At 37.7% G+C, this 27,900-nt stretch overlaps 4 protein-coding genes across 4 annotated transcripts; 2 read left to right on the forward strand and 2 right to left on the reverse strand.

The window, feature by feature from the left end:
• Positions 1 to 6,352: 6,352 nt before the first annotated feature.
• LOC113705443 (ethylene-responsive transcription factor SHINE 2-like) lies at positions 6,353 to 7,875 on the reverse strand. Its single transcript, XM_027227294.2, has 3 exons — positions 7,669 to 7,875; positions 7,404 to 7,496; positions 6,353 to 7,073 (listed from the first exon to the last, which is right to left on the reverse strand). The coding sequence occupies exons 1-3, from the start codon at positions 7,677 to 7,679 to the stop codon at positions 6,476 to 6,478; spliced, it is 702 nt and encodes a 233-aa protein (XP_027083095.1). The 5' UTR covers positions 7,680 to 7,875; the 3' UTR covers positions 6,353 to 6,475.
• Positions 7,876 to 11,430: 3,555 nt separating this feature from the next.
• LOC113706365 (phospholipase D alpha 1-like) lies at positions 11,431 to 16,465 on the forward strand. Its single transcript, XM_027228257.2, has 5 exons — positions 11,431 to 11,532; positions 11,627 to 11,734; positions 13,730 to 13,801; positions 13,900 to 15,772; positions 15,921 to 16,465. Exons 2-5 carry the CDS (start codon positions 11,642 to 11,644, stop codon positions 16,358 to 16,360), a joined length of 2,478 nt encoding a protein of 825 aa, XP_027084058.1. The 5' UTR covers positions 11,431 to 11,532; positions 11,627 to 11,641; the 3' UTR covers positions 16,361 to 16,465.
• Positions 16,466 to 17,799: 1,334 nt separating this feature from the next.
• LOC140013863 (glycerol-3-phosphate acyltransferase 9-like) lies at positions 17,800 to 18,580 on the reverse strand. Its single transcript, XM_072064067.1, has 3 exons — positions 18,442 to 18,580; positions 18,195 to 18,293; positions 17,800 to 18,027 (listed from the first exon to the last, which is right to left on the reverse strand). Exons 1-3 carry the CDS (start codon positions 18,576 to 18,578, stop codon positions 17,979 to 17,981), a joined length of 285 nt encoding a protein of 94 aa, XP_071920168.1. The 5' UTR covers positions 18,579 to 18,580; the 3' UTR covers positions 17,800 to 17,978.
• A 4,398-nt stretch (positions 18,581 to 22,978) lies between these two features.
• Positions 22,979 to 27,868, forward strand: LOC113706809 (phospholipase D alpha 1). Its single transcript, XM_027228821.2, has 4 exons — positions 22,979 to 23,084; positions 25,087 to 25,158; positions 25,249 to 27,121; positions 27,252 to 27,868. Exons 1-4 carry the CDS (start codon positions 22,992 to 22,994, stop codon positions 27,689 to 27,691), a joined length of 2,478 nt encoding a protein of 825 aa, XP_027084622.1. The 5' UTR covers positions 22,979 to 22,991; the 3' UTR covers positions 27,692 to 27,868.
• Positions 27,869 to 27,900: the final 32 nt, after the last annotated feature.

Below are 27,900 nucleotides of genomic sequence, written 5' to 3' on the forward strand. Positions count from 1 at the left end.
TCTTATGTCCTTAACAAGTAATCACCTGAACCTGTGTTTCCATATTACATATGGTGAGAATTGGAGGTTCTGGAATTGAAGTTATGTGCCATGGTGCGTCAAGACATCAACATGCTGCCAGGATAAGAGTCGCTGAAACTCGTATAAAATTTGGTTGAATTGTTATTGCCCTTAGCTGACCTTTTGGATGTATGGAGGACTTCCATAGCTGCTTTGACATCTTGTTTCCACTGTTCTCACTTTCTGATGTTTGTTATAGAAGTATCCTAGTATGCTATGTTAAAACAGGGACAGGTAATGGTACAACAATTCATATATTGCTTGCTTGCCCCTTTGCTTGATTTATATCCCTACATGGATTATAATATGCTTATCCAGATTTTAGTGAAGACTCTCATATCTATAGTTCTAAACTTTCAAAAAGCAGCTGTCAAGTAGCTACAGGATTTCTCACTGGAACAAGGCACAGGCAGACCATGGCTTCAGAAAGATTAGATAAGAATGATGTTTGGAGATGGCTATTCCCAAGCTGTTATTTCAGTTTTCTCTCAAAATTATTCCCCATTGCAGCAGGATTAGTACCTGCTAGTCACTTATGCAATGTGGTTAACCTTCACTTTTGGCTTGCTAGAGACAACATCGTAGACAGGAGCATGGTTGTTTGCATGTCTGCCTCGTTTTACCCTTTTTCCTTCAAATGACACGAATGCTAGGCAATTGTCTGCCAAGTAACATTCAAATTCAACTTGTTTGGAATGTAAAAATAACCAATATACTGAAGCGCAATAAATAGATTGATAATAGAGATAGGTTGCTGAGCCCTTTTGCCGGAGTTAGCTACCAGGCTTCTGTTATTTATTTTGTGTTTGCTTTCCAAATTTTGCGTTTACTTTCCAAAATTGAACTGGCAGGTGCAAGAACATTTTGGTAGCGGAGACTGTTAAACATCCTGTATATAAAGATAGAAATTGACAGCTCTTATTATATTCACATGTAGTTTTACAGGCCTCAATCCTCCAATATGTACAAGCATATTCCAGGATATAGTATCCAGCTTTGTGATTATGGTAATCTGACAAACTCTGATCTTGGAGGAAGCTAAGATGTCACAGCAATCTTCTGATACACAAGTGATTTTTTCTTTGCAGTCTTAACATTTTTTGAGAAATTGTATCTTATATATGCAAATAAAACTTCTTGATAGATTATCCAAATAATCATAATTACCTTTCTCTGTACTCCACTTCTGCTCTTTTCTGTCCCCTGCTTTGGCGTGGAGTTTTCTTGACTAATAATTATGAATGAAAGTGCTAACAAAAACTGGTTATAAAAAACTGAGAGGTTGCAAAAGAGTAACTACACAGATTTTTTGTTCAAGTCTGGTGATTGTATGTATCTCACCACTCTTCAGCACATGGTTTAATTGACTGATTAATTGAGGTTATGAACCTTTTTGCCTAATAATTAGCAAAAAGAATAAGAACTGCACTTGTTCTATTTTTAATACCTTCCCCATCATCTGATACTGGCAAGTTTAGCATGCTTATTTCTTGCACATTGCAGATTAAGATGGCAAAATTATCATGAAGGAAATTGCTCAAAATGTTGAAACGGGGATGCCACTTCGATTCTTTGTCAGCAGGGAAGTACTTTCACAATCATTTCCTTCTCAGATGTGGCGTTTAGTTGCAGATTTTACATCAACATTGAGGACCAGGGAAAGCATCCATGAATTGTACCTATCTTTAAGAACATTGCTTAATTTTGATTCTGAATCCATGAGCATTTGCTGGTTGCTAATGATCATCAGGTCACATTCCTGGGAAGCCTGGTGGACAAAATTACCATTCTGTGGCTGTCTTTAACAACTGAGCGGGTACATCCTCTTGTCAGCTCAGCATATCATGTCAAGTTCAAGCTGAGCAATAGCAACTGTTATGATAGGTTAAGTAACACAAGCTAGAACTCATGATTGCATATTACTATAGCCTATAACTGCTAAGTGACCAGAGGAAATATACCGTCTTCAAATGGCAAACCCTCAAATGAAGTCCTCGTTGCTTGGTCTTGAGTTACATGGAAATCCCACATGAAATAAATGTTCTTGTTTTAAAAATTTTCTTAACCAACTATTGCACAATCAGTTTCTGCAACATGATATTTTGACATGGGTTCATTATTTGCACAGGGATAGCATTCTTGGCGTGGCTACCACGTTCAGGAACCAAAGGAGGAAATGATTAACAAAGTAATGATGATTGTATCTACAGAATCACGCTGCATATTTAATCGAATTGATCCAAACCATTACAACACATGTAAAAACAGCATTTGCAGCAATTCAACATCAAGATTATGATGTTGCTTTGATGTGGCCTGCTAATATTAATTTTCCTCTTGCTGCAGTGTCACTGGGCCAATTGATGTTCTTAAAATTGAGAAGATGGGATTACTAAGCATGACTTCTGACAGAGTTTGATTGGAAAATGATTGAACAGCATCAAGAACACAAATGCAGCCTCTTGACTCTTGTGCCAGCTAGATAGCACAAGTCTTCGTCTTTTCTTTTCTTTCCTGCTTTTCCCTGATGCAGTTTTAATCAAATTCCTTGTCCCAAAGTCCATGTTCATTGAATAGCAAGACTTGTATGCGTGAGTTGGAACTGCTTTCACAAATCCATAGCACAATTATCCTTGCGTTTTGCCTCCTGAGCACCTTGATTGGTCCTCAATGTATTCAATTTCAGCCCAAACCCAAAAACAGAAGGAAGGGGGGGTGGAAAAAGGAAGAAAAGGAAAACCTAATGGTTCATAATGCTGTAAATCTGTCCATTTTGATTTTGTTTATCTTTTCTGTTTCAATCAGAAAATGTGAATCAACTTTTTAAAGTCAAAGTATGTTTGGTGAGGCATGTGCTTTAAATTGATTATACAGGTATATATTGATTCTATGAATAACAAAATTTCTTAGAAAATAAGTCTGGATCCTAAACATGTAAGCTAGAGAAAGAAGCCCACAAATGGTGGAATTTCAAAGTTCTTCTCAGCTGATTGCATTATAGTTATAATATTGCATCACTTTACAACTTGTTTTTTTTTTCATATTAGAAGATGTGGATCTGATTTAAATATTTCAGATCATGGTGAATTAACCGACCTGGTGTTGTTGATTTTTTTGGGCATAAACTAAGAAACAACATATTAGTGTTGCAAAAAAAAAAAAAAAATCTTATAAAAGACTTGTATTGAAACTGAAAATAAACTTATATTATTCATTCACCAACTCATCATTTATAGTGATTACATAAAACAAACTAACAAAATATCCACCTAACAATTATCTAAAAAAAATCTCAACAAAACATAATTTTCTACTAGCAAATCTTAGGTAAAATATTTGTTAACAAATCAACATGATCTTGGTTAATAAATATGATTATTCTGCTACTAACTAAATTATTTTGTTACGAAATATAATCTAGTGAAATCTGTAAGAAAAGTTGGCGTATTTCAACAGCTGTCTTACAACTGATTACAACATACTTAACTTTTCCACACAAAATAGGATCAAATGGACATATTTTGCAAGTCTTGAGCGCAAATTTGAAATTACAGGCGCCAAAATAATAGATCGAGGAGGAAAGTGTACTTTTATGCAACGCAAAATTGACTGCTTTGAAAATGGCTAACTCTTGACATTAATGAATAACCAAACCAACCACCAATAAATCTACCCATTTCATGTCAGCTTCAGTCCTTAAAGACGTTCGTGGAAGTTTTAAGAAAACCCCCAATGGTTGTTAGCCACATGGAGTATTGTAATCCAGAGGCAGAAGTTGACTTGAATGCAAGAACTGTTGCTGAGGGAACCCTCAACGTCCTCTCCTCTTCTTCTTCTCTTCTGGGAGGAGACCTACAAAAACATCTTAATTTGATGTAGATAAACAGCGACATGCATGTTTCTACATACACTTACGCCACATGTATACCCACCGAATATTCTCCAAGTATTTAAACAAAGGAAAAACAATTTTTTGTGACTTCTAATTATGGAGTTCAAGATTTGATTAATGCGTCTTTTGTGTCTTTAAGCTCGTTGACGGCACAGCTAGATGTAACTCTTACAAAAGTAAAGACCACATCTTCCCATCTCTTGACGTTTAAGTTGTTAGTATTTTTGGGAGCAGCATTGCATGTTTTTTTTTTTTGGCTCTAAGCCTGTAATAATATTTGTTGGACTACGAATTGAATGATGACCGTGCCCATGCATGCATGGTCATCTTTAGCACACCTGTTGATAAAACAATTTGCGACCTGGTTTATCTGACAAAACCTTCTTGTAACTCCTGAAAAATACATAGGTTAGGTTTCAGGGTGTCAGAATGTCTAAACTGGAGGATGATGTACACAACTTGAGAGTGCGGTTTCATTTTTTTTTTCCAACAATAGAGAGAGAGGAAGAAATTTTAAACCTAATTCTCAGTCCAACTCAAAAGGCAATTGCTGACTTTCAAGTTCGACCAAGAGATTTAAACTCTCGTCACTCAACTCTCCGACGTGGGAGAAGGGGAGAGGGGAACACTCAAACTGACGCTAGCTATTACCACTCTCCATGACTCTTGTTTCTTTCCAACAATAGAGAGGAAGAAATTTGTATGAAATAGAACTTATGAGATTCCGTTCGCATCCGCCGGATGCATGCATCATGGGCCGTCCTAGAGTGAGGTGGGGAGTTGCCACAGTCCCAAAATTTAAACAATTGAGGAATATTTTTTTAAAAAAAAATATTCTTTATAAGTTTAGATTTACTACCACAGAAACTTGACATATGCTTATGCTACAATTCATCTCCTTAACATAACATATTTTCTAATTCCTGTCTATGAAATGCCTCACCTAACATTAAATTTGAAGTTTTCCTACAAATAATGAAATAATAAAAAAACCGTCCAATAATTTGGGAACATGTCACTTTTTACTAAATCCCACGTACACGTGCCTCGTTACCGCAACCACTGGATTGTGGTAGGCAAAAAATGGCGTTAAAAAAAAATGAAAACTCAACTTTATTTTGTTGTGTTGGGGGGGGGGGGGGGGTTGTTTTGTACGTACGGAAATTGATATGCAGTCATTTAATTTGGGTTATCAGCTTGGTGGCCATAATTCATCATCATGCTTTAAAGTTTAAAGGAAACAGCCACCTAATTTCGTTGGAAGAGTTCAATCTTGTTAGAGCCTGGACCATCAACCGCCCAAAGCCCTTATCTTCTTATATTCTACCTTTTTTGAAGTTTTTCAGGTGGTCATGAATCATGATCACAGGCACCTTTTAAAGATTACTACTATATATGATATATGCCATTTTCACCAGTTCTTGTTATTGGGTCAAATAGCAAATTATCTCCTCGAAAAAAGCATTGGGGTCTCTCTTTTTTTTTTTTTTTTACTACGTTATTAAGTGCATCAATCCTAGTGTGTGAGGAAAGATCATGAATAATATTAGCCCTCTTGACCCTCCGGGCTGTATTAATTGCAAGGGAAGTACTATAGACAGTGCATCATGAGTCATTATTAGTCTTAAATCTTGGAAAGTTTTTGTTTAATATTGTTGAAAACTTATGATTAATGACATTATTACAAAAGAGATGTGAAGCCAATATAATTAAGAAGAAGAAAAGTAAAGAAGATATAAGAGGTGGTCAATTTCCAAAGGAAAATCAGTATAGTATCTCTTGCCAAAATGCTATTCTGGTTCCCAAGTGTCCCCAGAGGAAGAAAAGAACCACAAATAAAACAGGGTTCAGGCCGAGGTTGATAAAGGCAGGTAAAAGGAGATACAAGTAGCTGCAATCTGAAGAAAGCAATCTATGACTTGAAAATTCAATTTCATTGGACCGAGTAAAAAGAAAAGAAAAGAAAAGAAAAGAACAATCCTGTTATGATAAAGAAATGAAAAGCTTCTGATGATTCTTCTCTTAACAGTGATGAAGGCTGAGCTTAAGCAGTAGTAATTGGCATTGAATGCGATATGGACTTGGGAAGGCAATTGACAGTTGTAAAGGAAGTTTAGTCTAAACGTACGTACCACATTTGTAGCAGAACATGCATAGTATTATTACCAGTATTAATTAACAAGAAGTCGACATCATCATCAGCTAAAGATCGATGCATATATATTCTGATTAATTGTATTTGCAAATATATATATATATATATATATATATATATATATATATATAATATTTACATCAGCAAATACTTACGACATTACAGGAAGATTTTAATCACTACTTTTGTTATGGTAATGTCCTATTCAAGAAGATGCTACCTTAAGAAAAGGATTTAGAAACAAATTTAGGCAGCATCCCTGAAGTTTTGTAGTCAATTCAAAAGCAGCAAAATACAATGAAAACTACTTGTATTAATTATTGCTAATATTAGCTTATATAATATTATCATCTGCTAATAACGGTCTTTTAAGGATTGGTGAGATACGGTGGTGGACAATTCCAGTTGAGCAGTTCTTCCACCATCTGCATCGCCACTCTATTCTCTTCATCCATCCCAACTCCAGTTTCATGTTGATCAATAGCAGTAGTACCAGAAGAAGTCGTGGATGATCCTGATGATGAAGAAGTGGTGGTGGCGGTTGTGGTGGAAGAAGAGGAGCATAATGAGGCTTGTTGAGTTGAATTTTGGTGATCTTTGTTTTTCCCAAGCTCAACTTTCAGTACCCAATTGGAGCCGGAATGACGGCCTGTCCTCTTCTGCCACACCCCAATCTGGGAATTGTCAAGCCTCAGACAAGTGAGCGAAGGTGCTGGATCCTTGCAGCATTTCTTCAGTTTTGCACTCAGGATTTCGGAGAGGGACTCCGCAGGTGGAGCTGTTACGCTTAAGGGAGGGGAATCTTGATGATCAGTACTGGTTTTTGGGGATGGCTCGTTTGGATTCTCCTTCACCACCGGGAAATTGGTTTTGGCATTTTGGCCATTCATCAATATGGCTGCTTCATCATAGGCTCTCGCTGCTGCCTCTGCTGTCTCAAATGTCCCTAGCCATATTCTTTTCTTCCTGCACAAACAAACAGAAAAAAAAAAAAAAAGAGCAGAATTCATGGAGCAGTTTCTTAAGAAAAAACAAAAAGAAGAATTGTGAAATTCTTGAACAAGATCCTGATGCATAAGAAGCGTTAGCCCCTTTTTTTTTTTTGGTCACATTTCTTCCAATAGTTTCGAGATTGTGAAATGCCAAATTGCAGAATGCAAGGCTGACGAAGCAAGTACAAATACTGCTTCAGACCAAATCTCTTGTAAGAGATTAAAGAAAGGAATATTGTGAGATACAAGTCGTACGTGTGTTCGGAGGGATTCCATGTATATTCTATATACTAGTGAGGCTTACAATAAAGGGTGGCGGATTTCTGACACCCAAGATCCCCACTGGCGTTGCCTGACACCTCTGAATTTCCTGGAGGGTACCATGTTGGTTGTTGTCCTATTATTTAGACAGATAAAAAAGAGAGAAGATTATAATGTGAGAGTTGCAGAGAGAGCAAATCAAGAAAAGATGTGTGTGAGTGTGTGTGAGAGAGAGAGAGACAGATAGATGGAGATGGTGAGAAGAGTTAATAAGAGAGGGGAAATGGAAGGAGTCTGGAGTGCAGTACCTCTGGATCATATGTAGTTGTCGGTGGTAATGGAAGGATGGACGGACCAAAGTCCAATCGCTTTAGGAAACTGCAATTAAAGTTTCACCTGCACACACACCCTAGCAGTGTGTACTACTACTACTGCTACTACTTTACTACTTCTTCTTCCCTGCTTTCTTTCTCTCTGTCTTTCTTTCTTTCTCTGTGGAGAGTGAAAGTAGAAGTACCAGGTCCAGGACTACTAGACCTTATATAAGTGCTTCGTATCTACTCGTGAGTAAATGCATCATCTCTAAGCAGTAAGCATATGATGAAAAGGACAAATTGTGCATAGCTGTATTCTTTGGCCTGCATTTCTTGGCATCAGCTGTAAAATGAAAGTGAAACTACTTTGGTCAAAAGCACTCACTCAAAACCAGGATGACATTTACTACTGCTCTTCTAACTCAGATGCTTTTACTTTAATACGATGAGTTATGACACGTACGCCCAATCTTTCTGAAGCCGACATGGTCAAACCTCAAACGTATCTTGAGACTTTCCCGCAGGGAAATTTACTACTACTGGCTGTGGAATTAGAGTCATACTCGTAAAAAAATGGCAAATTTGAGTCGTGCGGCATTGACTTTGGATGATTTCATACCACCTCCTCCTCCCCTGAATCCTGTTCACTCAGGGATCAACCAACAAATCAACAAAACTCACCCATTCCTGAACACTTCCAGAAACAGGGCCTCTCCAGTTTCCATCATGTACTGCATCTATGATTTTTTTCGTACTAAGTGAACGTAAAACTCACGATTGTTACACCAATAATTGTACTGACAGAAATTCAACTGGAGAGGCACCTGATATGAACATGCCACGCGAACTGGCTATAGTATGATGATGTTAGAGCTGGCAATTTGTCCCAAGTCCCAATGGGCTACCCATGTCCAAAGGAACTTTGGGCGGGATGGGTATTATAATTTGGTATTGGGTTTAAGTTGGGACACATCCCAACTATACCCATTAATGAATGGGAAAGGATGGGAAATACTTGGGTACCCATTGGGCTCAAATGGCAAGGGCTCCGTTTGGATTAGCTGTTTTTGGTAGGTGTTTTTGAAATATTTTATTGTAGCCGTGTATATGAAAAATTTTTACTATAAAATTTTTTTGAAATATTTGATATACTAATATGGATGGGATGTTTCTTGAGTTATTGTATATTACTGTAACATTGTATTTGAAAAACTTATTTTTTGAAAAAATAGTCAATCCAAACGGTGTCTTAGATTCAAAAATTATCTTTAACAATTTTTATAGTCATACCAGCGAATATAATCTAGTAATCTTCTTAGTCATTATCCACAAGAATTTCCAGCATTTCAGTTAGTTTAGACCTGTCATCCTTGGACAATGATGAGGATAAATATTCAACATCCTAAGGACCTTGGCCATCTTGATATATGTTGGAATATGACTGTATATCTATCTTTTCCTTTATTTGTTAATCCAATTTTTGGTGGGAATCTTGAGTATAAAGCACTTGCATGTTTATTTAATAAAACTAAAAGAAATTTAATAAATCAAAAATATTAAAATTATATAAAAAATAAAAAATGAATTAAAGGAAAAAAAATATGTAGAAAATGAATTTGGGTATTGGGCGGGATGAATCTAAACCCATCCCAAAATGATCCCGCCCAAGTTAGTCCCAAAACACATATGGGTAAGGTTGGACCCAAACCCATATGACTCGGTTCCATCTCAAACCCAAGCAAATCCCGCCCATCCCGCCCATTTTGCCACCTCTAGATGATGTTATCCCAGCCAACCGTATAGTTTATTGGGATTAGTGGAGAAATATGTCAAAACCCTTTGACTACCGCCAGGCAGCAGCAGAGCATGGGTCAACAGATAACAGTCGTAAGAAATCACCTCACTCCGTCTACACAGGTCACTAAGATTGATTGCATTACCAATTTTAATTTGCAACATCGTCTTAATTTGGGATTCTCTAAAGACCTAATTAATCAATGCCTCCCAAGCTAGCAGTAAAGAGAGGGGGGGGGGGGGGAAAGGAGAAAAAGGAGTGAACGGTCTCATTAGAATTAGGGATGACAACGGGATGGATTTTGGCTGGGGGATACCTTCCCCTATCCCCCGTCCCATTGCCAAAAACCTCTCACTTCCCCTGCCGGTGTCCGCAAGTGATAATTTGATATTTTTTTTCTAGAAATCTTTATTCAATATATCAAAGTTAAATTCAAAGAATAAAATAAAATATGGAGCTGAAAAAAGAAAAATGAAACAAGAAAAGTGTTGAAATAAAACACCAAGAAAATTAAGAAACTCAATTAGATTGTATGTATAATATTTGGAAATACTCTTAGAACGCGTAACATGTTTGTACCAATATCAACTAGAAATTTGGATAGCAATGGGATAACCATTATGTTTAGTTGCCAAATATTCTAAATTTATTATTATTAGATTATATAATATATTACATTTATTTATATTAATAAATTGAAGCATCCCTAGTTAGAGTCAAGAAATTTGATCGGCTTTGCCATTTCTATCTATTGCTTAAAGGTTTCGAAATTTAAAAACCCTTACCTGATAATGGTGCTAATTATTACTGACCGAGTTCTGAAATCTCAAGGCCACAAAACAATGCTTATGGTGTACATAGGAGTATTTTTCTGCACCTCCAACAGATGATGAATGCAAATTATGTGTCACTCACAATTTTGCCAAAATCCTGTTTTCTTTATCTGAGTTATGTGTCATCCTATATTCATTAAGCAGAGGAAAATGGGAATGAGAGATATTATCATCTTCTGGATTTGACATCTGGTTATACGTTTATGGACAACAAGAACATTTGTGCTTTCAGACTATGAAAAAAGTATACAAGTGGCCAGAAAGCAAAAAAGCTAGTAATAGTATAGACCATTGATGGTCTGGATCATTCGACTTTGTTTTATTAATCATGACGGGCTTGTTCTTGTGCTTGCCATGATGGTTGTTAGTTTAGAGTTCGTAGTCCATTGATCAAACTTTTAATTTCCTCGAGGAATCAACAATTGCTGCAACAGGAGGACAGGCATCTAATATCAATCATCATCACCAAATATATTGGTACACCCTCTTTATGTCCATTCCATCTAAATGTCGTTGGCTGCTATTATATTATGTTAAGAAGAGCAACTCAATCTTGTTGCTGCACTCCTTTGTTTTGTGACATTATGCGAACCAAATTGACGTCCAAGAATTGATATATCATATCGTATATGGCTTTGCCCTTCTATCTTGGAATTTCGGAAATTGTTTTGTTAATTACATATACTTCATATGGATGGCTAATTGTTACTATAAATAATTAATTAGCTAATATCAAACAGAAGCAATCCTTGCCTTCTTGCATGTCCCTTGCACGAAGAAATCTTCCGTTTTCTTCCATGCTCATCCTCCTCAGATATCTTGCAATTTTCACAAGTTGAAGCCACCTAAAGACTCTCTAATAGGTACTGCATTTTATAATACACCTACGCGATCTATTGTTTGCATGTACAAGGCAAATACATGCGTTTTCTAAGCATTTGTAGGCATCACTCTCTGAAATTTTGAGGATTACACAACGCAAAGGATATTTCTTTCTTCAACTTTAAGCGTGTGATTTCTTCTATTCTTTCGACTGCATATGAAATCATGAGAGTACAACGTGAACTTTGTCAAGTTTGATCCTTTCAGCCCTCAAGAACTCTCTCTCTCCCCCCCCCCCCCCCCCCCCCCAAACTAATTGAAATCCCTCTTCAAGGCTAGTTCTAAATTTACTTTGCCATCGCATATATACATACACAACCAACTAATTCAAGAAATTGCAGTAATTAGGTAAACAGTTACAGCTGTGATCTATGACATGTTTGAATATCCTAATTTTGACATTTTTTATGCGCTTTTGATGAATTTTCTTTCATGGGCTTAGGAGAAATCAATTAAGATGGCTTCAAAACTGCTTCATGGAACTCTTCAAGCTACGATATTTGAGATTGACAGACTGCAAACTGGATGGGGTTTTAATTTCTGCGGCAAAGTATGTACTCTCTATCTTGACAAAACTGCCACTAATATGCATGCCAGACCCTGACTTTTATTGATTGTTTCTTGTGGTGCTTTTCTCCTTCCCCTTCCTGTCTTTCCTGTTCGCAAATTGCAGAGTTTCATTAGTATGTTGTTGTTTCTAGGGAAAGGCATGTATTCTGTTGTCAAATCATTCTTGCCATATATCTTTTTTGGTTTCCTTGGTAATAAATAGTCCATACAGAGATGTCTACTGGATATGGTTTCGGTGTCTATGTTTCTTGCTTTTGAGCAAAGTTTTTTAATTTTTCTTTTTTGAGCGAATAGGGCCAAAATTTTACTTATGACCTTGCACATATGAAATGGACATTCAATCCCAGCCTCAGAAGTAAGAAGACTTGTCGCTCCTATTTTTATGAATCATTAGGAGTGTACATTTTAGATGAATTACCTTTCTCACCCTTTACATTTTGAACTAAATTATATTGTGAGAATAACACAAGATGGAGATCATGTTCAAGAAAATGGTAGAATTGTCAATAAGGGTGCTTCTGATAAAATTAAAATCTGAAATTTGTTAAATTTACTGAAATGAGCATATTCTATAATAAGTGATAAGTGAACAGTTTATTACTTGTTGTTTTGAGTAAATTTTGTCTAAGCAATTTCAAGCCACTTCATTAGTGAACACGTTTTGTTTTTTATTATCAAACACGTTCGAACATGTTAAAATTTGAACCCATTAAGTGCTAAATTGGATTATTAAACAAGACCTAAGACTTCGTTTAGGTTTCCAGATTAATTCCAATTCATTTCTTTAAAATAGAAATTCATTTCAAGAATTTTTCTTTTGCATAATGTCAACTTAAAAAGATTATGTCTAAGTGTTTCAAGTACCATGAAGCGGCAACTCCACGCAAGCTTTTGCTTTCAAATTCTTTTAAGCACAAACATTTTGCTTTCATTTCTTGAAACAGACCTTATGAAGTCAATTATTTAGGAAACTCAAAAAGCTAAAGTAAATTAATCTTGGTATAGCCAAATGTTATCTTAGAGAACTTCAGCAATTACTAATTAGTTGACATACTTGACCACTATCATAATATTATTTAGGAAAATTTTGTGATACCTTTAGAGTATCATTTTCTTAACTTTTATTAGGTAATTGCTTGAATTTTAAATATTTAAATTTTTTTTATAATCTAAGGGTGAATGATGCTTTTTCATTATCCAACTATAAATTTAATTTGGAAGGTATGATACCTAAAAGGGATTGTAGAATCGCCCCATGTTATTGTTCAACGAGTTTTTTCTTGTTAAAATTGTAGTCAGTTAAACATTTATTTATGAGAAAAATCTATTTCTATTACTAGAATGAAAAGAATTGAAGGAAACATATAATCCTGTTCATCATGTCAACGGCTGATAGGATACTTGTTATGCTAGAATAGCCAAATTGTCACTCACAAAAAGATTAAAGAGAAAAAGAATCTACGAAGTATATAAGTTTACGGGTTTCATTTTTAGCGAATTCACTTTTGCATGTGCTTAAAAACTTAAACGCGTGCATTGTGGATTAATCAGCTTCAAAGCCAGCATGTAATTTTAGACAACTGCATCCTACAAAGTTTTATTTGGTAAAATTATTCAGTAAGTTTTATGAATATCATTGCAGCAAAAGTTTTTGTTCTCGTTCAAAAAATCCTAATTTCTCCAAATTGGAACTATGGCCTAACTATAAACTTAGCCTTCAATCCTCGTTTTATGCCATCTGATGTAAATCTTTGAAGATTTGTACAACAAAGGTAGATTTTTTGCATGTCAACTGGCAAGATAGCTGATATTTAACTGTCATAAATCATTAACGTTAGGGGCCTTAGTCCTGAACCATATACATCTCTATTGGTGACCATGAAGATGATGGCCAAAGATTACAATTGCATTACCAATTATAATTTCTCTTTCTTTTTTCTTGCCCTTTTGTTCTTGGAAACTAATTTGGTGGAAGACTGGCGGCCCTAAGAAAATGGCAAGAAGATTTTTTGCCCGACTTAAGAGAGCTGTCTTATGCCGGCCAGAGGTAATAGATCGTAATCCTGTTTTTAACACATTTTGTGTCGATCTTGTTACTCCAGTGAGCATTTGGTGACATATTAACATATTGGGATGAATTAGCAGATTGTTGGTTCGAGACTATATGCTACCATTGATTTAGAAAGGGCTCGAGTTGGACGAACCAGAATGATAGAAAAACAGCTTTCCAATCCTCGTTGGTACGAAGGCTTTCGCATATATTGTGCCCATATGGTCTCTAATGTCATTTTCACTGTAAAAGATGACAATGCTGTTGGAGCAACACTAATTGGAAGAGCTTATTTGCCCGTCGAGGAGATCATAAATGGATTCGTAGTTGACAGATGGCTCCAGATTTTGGATGAAGATGGCATCCCAATACAAGGTGGACCGAAAATTCATGTGAGACTGCAATTTTTCAGCGTACATCAGGATCCCAATTGGTCTCAAGGAATCGGAAGTAGGCTAGCATTTAAAGGGGTTCCCTGTACTTTCTTCAAGGAAAGACAAGGTTGCCATGTTACCCTCTACCAGGATGCTCATATGCCCGACACTGCCTTTTCGAATTACCTCGAATCCAAATTAAGATACGAGCCTCAGAGCTGTTGGGAGGATATATTTGATGCCATCAACAATGCAAAACACTTGATTTATATAACAGGATGGTCTGTTTATACTCAGATCACCTTGATAAGGGATCCATATAGGCCTAAGCCAGGAGGAGATATTACTCTTGGCGAGCTGCTAAAGAAGAAGGCAAATGAAGGTGTGAGGGTCCTGTTGCTTGTTTGGGATGACAGAACTTCAGTTGAGACTCTTAAGAGGGATGGTATGATGGCAACACATGATCAAGAAACCGGTGATTTCTTTCGTGACACGAATGTTCATTGTGTTCTTTGTCCTAGGAATCCTGATGATGGGAACAGCATAATCCAGGGATTTGAGGTTTCCACCATGTTTACCCATCACCAAAAGACAGTAATAGCGGACTCTGAAATTCCAGGATCGGGGGATGAGCCGAAGAGGAGAATTGTGAGTTTTCTTGGCGGAATTGATCTCTGTGACGGGAGATATGATACGATAGCTCATCCCTTGTTCAGCTCTCTAAATACTGCCCATCATGATGATTTTCATCAACCCAATTTTCCAGACTCCAATATCAGGAAAGGTGGCCCCAGGGAGCCATGGCATGACGTTCACTGCAAGCTGGAAGGACCTGCAGCTTGGGATGTACTGTGCAATTTCCAACAGCGATGGCAGAGGCAAGTCGGAAACAACTATCTGTTCTCCATTAATGAGCTTGATAGATTTGCCATCCCCCCATCACCAGTGACCAAGTCGGAAGATCACGAAACATGGAATGTTCAAGTTTTTCGCTCGATTGATGGCGGTGCTGCTTATGGCTTCCCTGAAGATCCTGCGGAGGCCGCCCAAGTAGGACTTGTTAGTGGGAAGGACCACATTATAGACAGAAGCATTCAGGATGCTTACATTAATGCTATCCGTCGCGCAAAGAATTTCATTTACATCGAAAATCAGTACTTCTTGGGAAGCTCTTATGGCTGGGAAGGGAATGATATACAGGTTCCGGACATCAACGCATTGCATCTCATTCCCAAAGAGCTCTCACTGAAGATTGCGAGCAAGATAGAAGCAGGAGAGAAATTCACAGTCTACGTTGTAATTCCAATGTGGCCAGAAGGGATTCCAGACAGTGCATCTGTCCAGGCGATACTAGATTGGCAAAGGAGGACAATGGAGATGATGTATAAAGATATTGCTCGAGCACTGCAAGCTAAGGGTGAGGGGGATGATGTAGACCTTAGAGACTTCCTAACGTTCTTCTGCCTTGGCAATCGGGAGTCCAGAGAGGTTGGAGAATATGCGCCTCCAGAAACCCCCAATCCTGGCACTGATTATGCCAGAGCTCAAAAGTCTAGGCGCTTCATGATCTATGTTCATGCCAAAACCATGATAGGTAATTGAAGCAAATTCACTCAGTTGGATGTGTTTCACACACACACACACGTCCTTTTCGAATTACTTCCAACTTTTGACTGGAATATTTATAGTGCTTGTTTTTGTTGGATTTCTTCCGGTGCTCATTTGGGATAAATCTCCAACAGTGGATGATGAATACATAATCGTGGGGTCTGCAAACATCAATCAGAGGTCGATGGATGGAGCAAGAGATACAGAGATTGCAATGGGAGGGTATCAGCCTCATCATCTTTCAAATGCAGAACCAGCACAGGGCAGCATATTTCGATTCAGAATGGCCCTGTGGTTGGAACATCTTGATGTACATGATTACGTGTTTTATCATCCAGGGACATTGGAATGTGTCAGGCAAGTGAATCTACTTGCAGAGAGAAATTGGGAGCTCTACTCGAGTGATACATTTCCTGATAATGAGAACCTCTCGGCCCAGCTTCTGAGGTATCCTGTGAATGTTTCAAGGGATGGAATCATTACTGCACTACCTGGACTTGATTTCTTTCCCGACACCAAAGCCCGCGTTCTTGGGACAAAATCTGATTACCTTCCCCCAATCCTTACTACTTGATGTTCTTATTCCTACATGCATCTAACTCTTGGCTGTAAATATTCGAACTAATCATACTTGATGTGTTAATGATAAATGTAAATGTAAATAGCCCGTGATTAAATCTGCTTGCTCTTATGCCAATACTACTACTGATACATACCAAATTGGCTGTGAATAATTCTTATTCTTAAGAGGTGGAAACGGGAAGAGAAACCCTAATACTCCATTTTGGGGCGGCCGATCCATTTGAACCAGTCGAATTCTTATTCTTTTTTTTTTCTTTTTCTTTTAAAGACCAATTGATCTGCAAATCTTTCTCGCCAACGTTGGATTCTTGATAAATTTCTTAAAGTTCTTGAAAACCCACAACCAGCACAAGGAGTTCTAAGGTAATGGGACGCCACCTTGCACTGGTCAGTCAGCAAAGCCAAAAATAGCCATGAGATTTCTGGTCCTGATGTTCTCATAATACAGTCCAGGAATGGATTTAGCAATTAACCTGGATGAACAGATGTATAATATCCATGCCAAGCAACAACATAAGAAGAAGAGCCTAGGCACCATACACAGTACACTAGGAGCATCTTTCACCCATTCCAAGGAATCCGCATTGGATCTAGTTTTACCGCCAATCATGCTCCCAATCATGGTTCGCCGTCACGAGTTGCGATCTCGATTATTTTACATCCATCACGACATATCGGTTGAATATTGGATAATACACACATTATAACACATGAAAGTTTTCAAAAATTTTGAAAAAATTACTAAACTTAAAAAATACCAAAAAAAGGCACAATGTAAAAAAAAATATCCGAGTCAACTCCGAGTTGATTCGGATATATCAGTTGATATTATGCATCACAGATTCGAATCGGCCAAAATCGGCCGAGTCAAAGTAAGTCGTCATGGATATAGTAATATCCATGATTTGTAGATCGGTATCGTACCGATTCCCTCCATTCTAATTACGACTCGGTCGATGCATATGACTATCAGCCAATACGGCGAACCATGCTCGCAATTAAGTTCTTGGCCGGTTTACTATCTCCATTTTTCCTTCCTCCTAATTTTCCATTACAAACTTCTGCCCTATTAGTCTCCAGACTCTCCATGACTAGACATTAAACAACTCCAGAGACAAAGCTTGCAGTCCATTTTTTTTTATCCCTTCTCTCTTCTTTACTTATAATCCCTTCCACCTTACCACTCAACCCAACCCTTCTCCCATGCAAACCTACAGTACTTTAATCCACCAACGACCACCTTATCACCAAAAAAACGCGTCTAACCCGCACCTCTGCCATGCACATTAACGCACAAATTTATCCCACCGTGTGACAGGCAAAACCATGACTGGGAGGAACAAAAGAATATTGCAGAAAAAGGTAATGAATCTAGTCTATTATGGCCCGTGCTGCAAATGAAGATTACAATCTTCTCCCTTCCAACCCAAAACTGTTTGCAGTCAACTGAAACATAAACATGCATTAGAAGCCACCAGTTAAGGGTTTAGTGCATGCCATCAAAATAAAATATTCCAAAAAGTGAAATGAGCCTCGTATCAACATTTAACCTCTGATTCCTACAATCCAACTTCTTACACATGCCGAAGAAAACCGTGTGGATCATACTTCTATATCTCATCAAGGCGGTGCAAAACTGATTCTGCAAAGCCTTGTTGCCTGCAATTGACGGAATGCATGATAAGATGAGAAGAACAAAACTTGTGCTCAGAAACAACAAATTGACTCACAAAGGTCAACTAGAGAATTTAGCGCACCATCTTCTTAGTCAAAGCAGTTCTGGAGACAGTATTTTAAGAAACCAATAACACAACTGAGTAACTTACTTTCGCTCACGGTGCTTAGGGCTAGGACGAGAATATTTCAAATATCCATCCCATGGGACCTTTTTAAGGCCTGCTCGAATAGAAATAATGTCCCTCACCCTACCAATGGAAATTGGGCTCATAAGGAAGCCTGTTTCTATCAAAAGGATAGCTCCAACATAGTAATACTATGTGCCTCCAGTAAAACACAACAGCAAACCAAATCAGCAATGTTGTTTGACCATCACTATTCAAGGAAACCACCAACCTTTCCGCAAATTCAATAGGTGTTTCTCCAGGTTTTAGATTTTGGAGCTCCAGGTACCATACATCACAAACAACAGCCCATGATGTCATTAGCTGCAACAGGTGCATTGTGAAGGATTGCCTGACAACAAGAAACATACTACTAAAGTAAGGCGTAGTGATTTGCAGTTCACTACTAGGCAGATGTTTAAGCAGTTTAAATATATGATCACTGCTTAATCATCTAAAGATACATGGTATACAGAATGCATTGCAATAGGAAAGCAGAATCTCATACAACATCAACAGTGTTGGGCTCTAAGAGAGTCAAACTCGGGGAGAATTCAACCATGAGTTAGAATGGGAACCACAACCATGGGTTTGACACCACATCCAACCCAAAACCTGAAGGCATTGGGTCTATGGATCATTCCTACTTATATGTTCCTCATTCTACTTATCTCTTTCCGATGTGGGATATTGATTCACACTTAATATCCCAACAATCTCCCCCTCAATTGTGAATCTCTTCCGCATCGGACCTCTCTCCCTAGCCCATCCACTCCATCAAACCCATTTCAATCTGGAGTGTACGATTCTTACTCAAGAACCCACATGCCCTTGCCTTACTGCAGGTCTGCATGATTTTTTTTCCCCGCTCTTATCCAAGCCATGCCTTATCACTTCCACTGACTTTTTTTTATCCTGGAGTCACTGCCCAACCGAACCATCGGTTCTGATACCACTTGTTAGGGTATCAAGCCAATTATTTGAAAAAGAAAAGACCAACAATTTAATAGAAAATAATATCTAACACGAATGATGAACAACACACAAGAATTAAAGTAGTTCGGTTTAATCACCAAGCCTATGTCCACGGAGAGAAAAACTTGTTCTTACTATGAAGAAAAACACCACAAGATTACAACTTGATTTCCAAACCCCAACTCTTGTATAACCCTCTTACCCACTAAGAACTCTTTTACTCCTTTCTTGTGTGTTTTTGTAGTATGCCAATCTACCTATTTATAGAGAACATTACTGCCAAAAAACTAAATAACAATTGGAAACCAATACTATTTTCTAAACTCATATAGAGTAGAAAATAGTATCTAGTTAAATAGGAATTTACTTGACTACTATTTCAAATAACTAAATCCAATTAGGAAACTAGTTACTTCCCACACCAAATAGGAATCTTGACTAAAAGAAATTAATCCAATTTTCTAACAAATCTCTACCTTGGGGAATATTTCTTTTAGCAAACACAGCAAACCATTCAAAAAAAACTCCATTTGTCTTTTCCCACCAAGTACCTTGGTGCCTAACTACACACCCGAATCAATACGGTCTTGTTTTCAATTGATTCAATCGACAAATGAACGTGTGTAGTTAACCAAATCCAACATCTAGTTGACTGGCGAGAGGGGCCTCAATTCACCCTCTCCCATATCAGAATTTTTCTTCTCACCACCATTTGTAATTTGAGAGCATTCTTGGATCCCCTTCTACTCCCAATCCATTGAGGTATTCAAATGGTACAGATTACCATACTTCTTCCCCATCAACAAGACCGTCTCGCCATGTGTAATTTTCAAAACTCCACCTGCAGTGAAAAAGTGGTAAACCTCGGAGTCTAATTGGCTCAAAGAAATTAGATTCCTTCGTAACTTTGGGACATGAGCCACACCACCCAAAGAACAAATCTCTTCATTCAATATTTTGATTTTCACCACTCCAACACCTTTGACTTGACAAGTAGATCCATCACCTAAACACATAAAACCTGCCTTCTTTTTTTTGGAGAGTATCAAAATAGTCTAACTTGGAGCAAACATGTGAAACACATCCAGAATCTAAGATCCAACCATCACGAGAAGAAGTATTATTACCTTTGAAGATTGTGAGAATATTTCCACCCGATGCATATCCAGCAACACCATCATAGTCATTCTCATCATTTTTCTTTTGATGAGGGCAATATCTTTTGATATGGCCAAACTCATAACAACTAAAGCATTGGATTCCACCCTTTCTCTTGGCCTTTGAACTATCTGCATTAAATTCACCGCCAAATTGTTTTCCTCTTTTATTCTCACCTCGAGCAATTAACGTAGCTTCTTGTGTCACATCCTGGTTTGCCTTCCTTTATTTTTCATGATCCAAAAAAGAAGACTGCACATTCTCGAACTGTAAAGTGTCTTTCCCATATAATAGGGTTGTCATGACACTTTCGTAAAAATCAGAGACTGGGGTAAGAAGTAAAAGGGTCTTATCTTCTTCCTCAATATCTATGCCAACCTTTTGGAGTTGATCCAAAATTCAGTTGAACGTATTCATGTGATCCATGAGGCTGCCACCCTCCACCATCTTTAGTGCATAAAGTTGCCGCTTTAGATGCAATTTATTGGATAAGTTTTAGCCAGATAAAGCTTTTTCAATTTTTTTCAGAGGTCTGTTGCAGAATCTTCCTCATCTATCACATTATTTATGATGTTGTTTTTCACATAGAGCCGAATCGTGCTCGCACACCTTGCGTCCAACTCTTCAAACTCATCATCATTCATGCTCTCTGGCTTCTTACTCTTTCCATTCAATGCTTTTGCCAAATCTTGTTGAACTAGAACATCCTTCACTCTTCTTTGCCAAAAGAGTGAAACTTGTAGTTCCATTAAATGGTTGAATTGGAAACTGTATAGTTCCAAACCCCATGGTATATCACCACCCACTCAATTTCAAATAATTAACCAAAACCCCAATGGATCTCTGATACCACTTGTTGGGCTCTGAGAGAGCCAAATTCGAGGAGAATTTAACCATAAGTTAGAATAGGAACCACAACCATGGGGTTGACACCACATCCAACCCAAAACCTTAAGGTATTTGGTCAATGGATCATTCCCACTTATATGTTCCTCATTCTACTCATCTCTTTCCGATGTGGGATATTGATTCACACTTGATATCCCAACAAACAGTAATATGGAAAGCCGAGTTTGAAAATCTTACTTTCTACCATTCCAAAAGACATCAACAAATACTTTGTTGTACTTAATTGCAACTGGGCAAACAGTGCAGCCAAGTTCAAAAGCACCCTGACCATCAGAAAAGAGATTATATAAGCATCAACTTAGTTAACTAGAAGAACTTGTTGAAATGTGGTTAAGATTCACTAAAAAACAGGAAATTTAAGAACCCTTACCTGATATTGGTACTAATTATTATTGACCGAGTCCTGACATGTCAAGGCCACAAAACCATGTTTATGGGGTAGGAGTATTTTCTGCACTTCCAACAGATGATGAATGCAAATTATGTGTCACTCACAATTTTGCCAAAATCCTGTTTTCTTTATATGAGTTATGTGTCATCCTATATTTATTAAGCAGCAGAAAATGGGGATGAGAGATATCATCTTCTGGATTTGACATCTGGTTATACGTTTATGGACAACAAGAACATTTGTGCTTTCAGACTACGAAAAATGTACACATGTAGCTAGAAAGCAAAAAAGCTAGTAATTGATGGTCTGGAATTCATTCGACTTCGTTTTATTAATCATGACGGACTTCTTTCTTGTGCTTGCCATGATGGTTGTTAGTTTAGAGTTCGTTCGTAGTCCATTGATCAAACTATTAATTTCCCTTGAGGAATCAACAATTGCTGCAACAGGAGGGAGGACAGCCGTCTAATATCAATCATCATCACCAAATATTTTGGTACACCCTCTTTATGTCCATTCCATCTAAATGTCGTTGGCTGTTATTATATTATGTTAAGAAGAGCAACTCAATCTTGTTACTGCACTCCTTTGTTTTGTGACATTATACGAACCAAATTGACGTCCAAGAATTGATATATCACATATATGGCTTTGCCCTTCTTTCTTGGAATTTATTCGGAAATTGTTTTGTTAATTATATATACTTCATATGGATGGCTAATTGTTACTATAAAAAAATTAATTAGCTAATATCAAACAGGAGCAATCCTTGCCTTCTTGCATGTATAGTCTCTTGCACGAAGAAATCTTCCGCTTCTTCCATGCTCATCCTCCTCAGATATCTTGCAATTATCACAAGTTACAAGCCACCTAAAGACGCTCTAATAGGTACTGCATTTTATAATACACCTACGCGATCTATTGTTTGCATGTACAAGGCAAATACATGCGTTTTCTAAGCATTTGTAGGCATCACGCTGTGAAATTTTGAGGATTACACAACGCAAAGGATATTTCTTTCTTCAACTTTAAGCGTGTGATTTCTTCTATTCTTTCGACTGCATATGAAATCATGATAGTACAACGTGAACTTTGTCAAGTTTGATTCTTTTAGTCCTCAAGAAATCTCCCCCCCCCCCCAACTAATTGAAATCCCTCTTCAAGGCTAGTTCTAAATTTACTTTGCCATCGCATATATACATACACAGCCAACTAATTCAAGAAGTTACAGTAATTAGGTAAACAATTTACAGCTGTGATCATATGGCATGTTTGAATATCCTAATTTTGACATTTTTTATGCGCTTTTGACGAATTTTCTTTCATGGGCTTAGGAGAAATCAATTAAGATGGCTTCAAAACTGCTTCATGGAACTCTTCAAGCTACGATATTTGAGATTGACAGACTGCAAACTGGATGGGGTTTTAATTTCTGCGGCAAAGTATGTACTCTCTATCTTGACAAAACTGCCACTAATATGCATGCCAGACCCTGACTTTTATTGATTGTTTCTTGTGGTGTTTTCCTCCTTCCCCTTCCTGTCTTTCCTGTTCGCAAATTGCAGAGTTTCATTAGTATGTTGTTGTTTCTAGGGAAAGGCATGTATTCTGTTGTCAAATCATTCTTGCCATATATCTTTTTTGGTTTCCTAGGTAATAAATAGTCCATACAGAGATGTCTACTGGATATGGTTTCGGTGTCTCTGTTTCTTGCTTTTGAGCAAAGTTTTTTAATTTTTCCTTTTTGAGCGAATAGGGCCAAAATTTTACTTATGAGCTTGCACATATGAAATGGAAATTCAATCGCAGCCTCAGAAGTAACAAGACTTGTCGCTCCTATTTTTATGAATCACTCCTAACATTAGAAGCGTACATTTTAGATGAATTACCTTTCTTACATTTTACATTTTGAACTAAATTATACTGTGAGAATAACAGAAGATGGAGATCATGTTCAAGAAAATGTTACAATTGTCAACTAAGGGTGATTCTGATAAAATTAAAATCTGAAATTTGTTAAATTTACTGAAATGAGCATATTCTATATTAAGTGATAAGTAAACAGTTTATCACTTATTGTTTTGAGTAAATTTTGTCTAAGCAATTTAAAGCCACTTCATTAGTGAACACGTTTTGTTTTTTATTATCAAACACGTCCGAACATGTTAAAATTTGAACTCATTAAATGCTAAATTGGATTATTAAACAAGACCTAAGACTTCATTTAGGTTTCCTTGCCCCTGTTTAAAACAGATTAATTCCGATTCATTTCTTTCAAAATAGAAATTCATTTCGGGAATTTTTCTTTTGCATAATGTCAACTTAAAAAGATTATCTCTAAGTATTTCAAGTACCATGAAGCGGCAATCCCACGCAAGCTTTTGCTTTCAAATTCTTTTAAGCACAAACATTTTGCTTTCATTTCTTGAAACAGAGCTTATGAAGTCAATTATTTAGGAAACTCAAAAAGCTAAAGTAAATTAATCTTGGTATAGCCAAATGTTATCTTAGAGAGCTTCAGCAATTACTAATTAGTTGATATACTTCACCACTGTCATAATATTATTTAGGAAATTTTGTGATACCTTTAGAGTATCATTTTCTTAACTTTTATTAGGTAATTGCTTGAATTTTAAATATTTAAATTTTTTTTTATAATCTAAGGGTGAATGATGCTTTTTCATTATCCAACCATAAATTTAATTTGGAAGGTATGATACCTAAAAGAGATCGTAGAATCGCCCCATGTTATTGTTCAACGAGTTCTTTCTCGTTGAGATTGTAGTCAGTTAAACATTTATTTATGAGAAAAATCTATTTCTATTACTAGAATGAAAAGAATTGAAGGAAACGAATCATCCTGTTCATCATGTCAACGGTTGGTAGGATACTTGTTATGCTAGAATAGTCAAATTGTCACTCACAAAAAGATTAAAGAGAAAAAGAATCTACAAAGTATATAAGTTTACGGGTTTCATTTTTAGCGAATTCACTTTTGCATGTGCTTGAAAACTTAAACGCGTGCATTGTGGATTGATCAGCTTCAAAGCCAGCATGTAATTTTAGACAACTGCACCCTACAAAGTTGTATTTGGTAAAATTATTCAGTAAGTTTTATGAATATCATTGCAGCATAAGTTTTTGTTCTCGTTCAAAAAATCCTAATTTCTCCAAATTGGAACTATGGCCTAACTGTAAACTTAGCCTTCAATCCTCGTTTTATGCCATCTGATGTTAATCTTTGAAGCTTTGTACAACAAAGGTAGATTTTTGCATGTCAACTGGCAAGATAGCTGATATTTAACTGTCATAAATCATTAACGTTAGGGGCCTTAGTCCTGAACCATATACATCTCTATTGGTGACCATGAAGATGAATTATATATTTCTCTTCTTTTTTTTTTTCCCTTTCCCTTTTGTGCTTGGAAACTATTTTCGTGGAAGACTGGCGGCCCTGAGAAAATGGCAAGAGGAATTTGTGCCCGAGTTAAGAGAGCTGTCTTTTGCCGGCCAGAGGTAATAGATCGTAATCCTGTTTTTAACACATTTTTTGTTGATCTTGTTATTCCGGTGAGCATTTGGTGACATATTTACATGAATTAGCAGATTGTTGGTTCGAGGCTATATGCTACCATTGACTTAGAAAGGGCTCGAGTTGGACGAACCAGAATGATAGAAAAACAGCTTTCCAATCCTCGTTGGTACGAAGGCTTTCGAATATATTGTGCCCATATGGTCTCCAATGTCATTTTCACTGTAAAAGATGACAATGCTGTTGGAGCAACACTAATTGGAAGAGCTTATTTGCCCGTCGAGGAGATCATAAATGGATTCATAGTTGACAGATGGCTCCAGATTTTGGATGAAGATGGCATCCCAATACAAGGTGGACCAAAAATTCATGTGAAGCTGCAATTTTTCAGCGTAAATCAGGATCCCAATTGGTCTCAAGGAATCGGAGGTAGTCTAGCATTTAAAGGGGTTCCCCGTACTTTCTTCAAGGAAAGACAAGGTTGCCATGTTACCCTCTACCAGGATGCTCATATGCCCGACACTGGTTTTTCGAATTACCTCGAATCCAATTTAAGATACGAGCTTCAGAGGTGTTGGGAGGATATATTTGATGCCATCAACAATGCAAAACACTTGATTTATATGACAGGATGGTCTGTTTATACTCAGATCACCTTGATAAGGGATCCAAATAGGCCTAAGCCAGGGGGAGATATTACTCTTGGCGAGCTGCTAAAGAAGAAGGCAAATGAAGGTGTGAGGGTCCTGTTGCTTGTTTGGGATGACAGAACTTCAGTTGAGACTCTTAAGAGGGATGGTCTGATGGCAACACATGATCAAGAAACGGGTGATTTCTTTCGTGACACGAATGTTCATTGTGTTCTCTGTCCTAGAAATCCTGATGATGGGAACAGCATAATCCAGGGATTTGAGGTTTCCACCATGTTCACCCATCACCAAAAGACAGTAATAGTGGACTCTGAAATTCCAGAATCGGGGGGCGAGCCGAAGAGGAGAATTGTGAGTTTTCTTGGCGGAATTGATCTCTGTGACGGGAGATATGATACGGTAGCTCATCCCTTGTTCAGCTCTCTAAATACTGCCCATCATGATGATTTTCATCAACCCAATTTTCCAGACTCCAATATCAGGAAAGGTGGCCCCAGGGAGCCATGGCATGACGTTCACTGCAAGCTGGAAGGACCTGCAGCATGGGATGTACTGTACAATTTCGAACAGCGATGGCAGAGGCAAGTCGGAAACAACTATATGTTCTCCCTTAATGAGCTTTATAGATTTGCCATCCCCCCATCACCAGCGACCAAGTCGGAAGATCACGAAACATGGAATGTTCAAGTTTTTCGCTCGATTGATGGTGGTGCTGCTTATGGCTTCCCTGAAGATCCTGCGAAGGCCGCTCAAGTAGGACTTGTTAGTGGGAAGGACCACATTATAGACAGAAGCATTCAGGATGCTTACATTAATGCTATCCGTCGCGCAAAGAATTTCATTTACATCGAAAATCAGTACTTCTTGGGAAGCTCTTATGGCTGGGAAGGGAAAGATATACAGGTTCCGGACATCAACGCATTGCATCTCATTCCCAAAGAGCTCTCACTGAAGATCGTGAGCAAGATAGAAGCAGGGGAGAAATTCACAGTCTACGTTGTAATTCCAATGTGGCCAGAAGGGATTCCAGAGAGTGCATCTGTCCAGGCGATACTAGATTGGCAAAGGAGGACAATGGAGATGATGTATAAAGATATTGCTCGAGCACTCCAAGCTAAGGGTGAGGGGGATGATGTAGACCTTAGAGACTACCTAACGTTCTTCTGCCTTGGCAATCGGGAGTCCCGAGAGGCTGGAGAATATGTGCCTCCAGAAACCCCCAATCCTGACACTGATTATGCCAGAGCTCAAAAATCTAGGCGCTTCATGATCTATGTTCATGCCAAAACCATGATAGGTAATTGAAGCAAATTCACTCAGTTGGCACACACGTCCTTTTTCTTACTTCCAACTTTTGACTGGAATGTTCATAGTGCTTGTTTTCGTTGGATTTCTTCCGGTTCTCATTTGGGATAAATCTCCAACAGTGGATGATGAATACATAATCGTGGGGTCTGCAAACATCAATCAGAGGTCGATGGATGGAGCAAGAGATACAGAGATTGCAATGGGAGGGTATCAGCCTCATCATCTTTCAAGTGCAGAACCAGCAAAGGGCAGCATATTTCGATTCAGAATGGCCCTGTGGTTGGAACATCTTGATGTACATGATTACGTGTTTTATCATCCAGGGACATTGGAATGTGTCAGGAAAGTGAATTTACTTGCAGAGAGAAATTGGGAGCTCTACTCGAGTGATACATTTCCTGATAATGAGGACCTCTCGGTCCAGCTTCTTAGGTATCCTGTGAATGTTTCAAGGGATGGAATCATTACTGCACTACCAGGACTTGATTTCTTTCCTGACACCAAAGCCCGTGTTCTTGGGACAAAATCTGATTACCTTCCTCCAATCCTTACCACTTGATGTTCTTATTCCTAGCATGCATCTAACTCTTGGCTGTAAATATTCGAACTAATCATACTTGATGTGTTACTGATAAAAATAACTGTAAATAGCCCATGATTAAAGCTGCTTGCTCTTGTGCCAATGCTACTACTGATACATACCAAATTAGCTGTGAATAATTAGTTATGAGATCCATCGAATTCTTATTCTTCTTTTTTTTCTTTTTA

This window comes from Coffea arabica, chromosome 8c (assembly GCF_036785885.1).
Source record: "Coffea arabica cultivar ET-39 chromosome 8c, Coffea Arabica ET-39 HiFi, whole genome shotgun sequence".
In the NCBI taxonomy this organism is placed as follows: domain Eukaryota; kingdom Viridiplantae; phylum Streptophyta; class Magnoliopsida; order Gentianales; family Rubiaceae; genus Coffea; species Coffea arabica.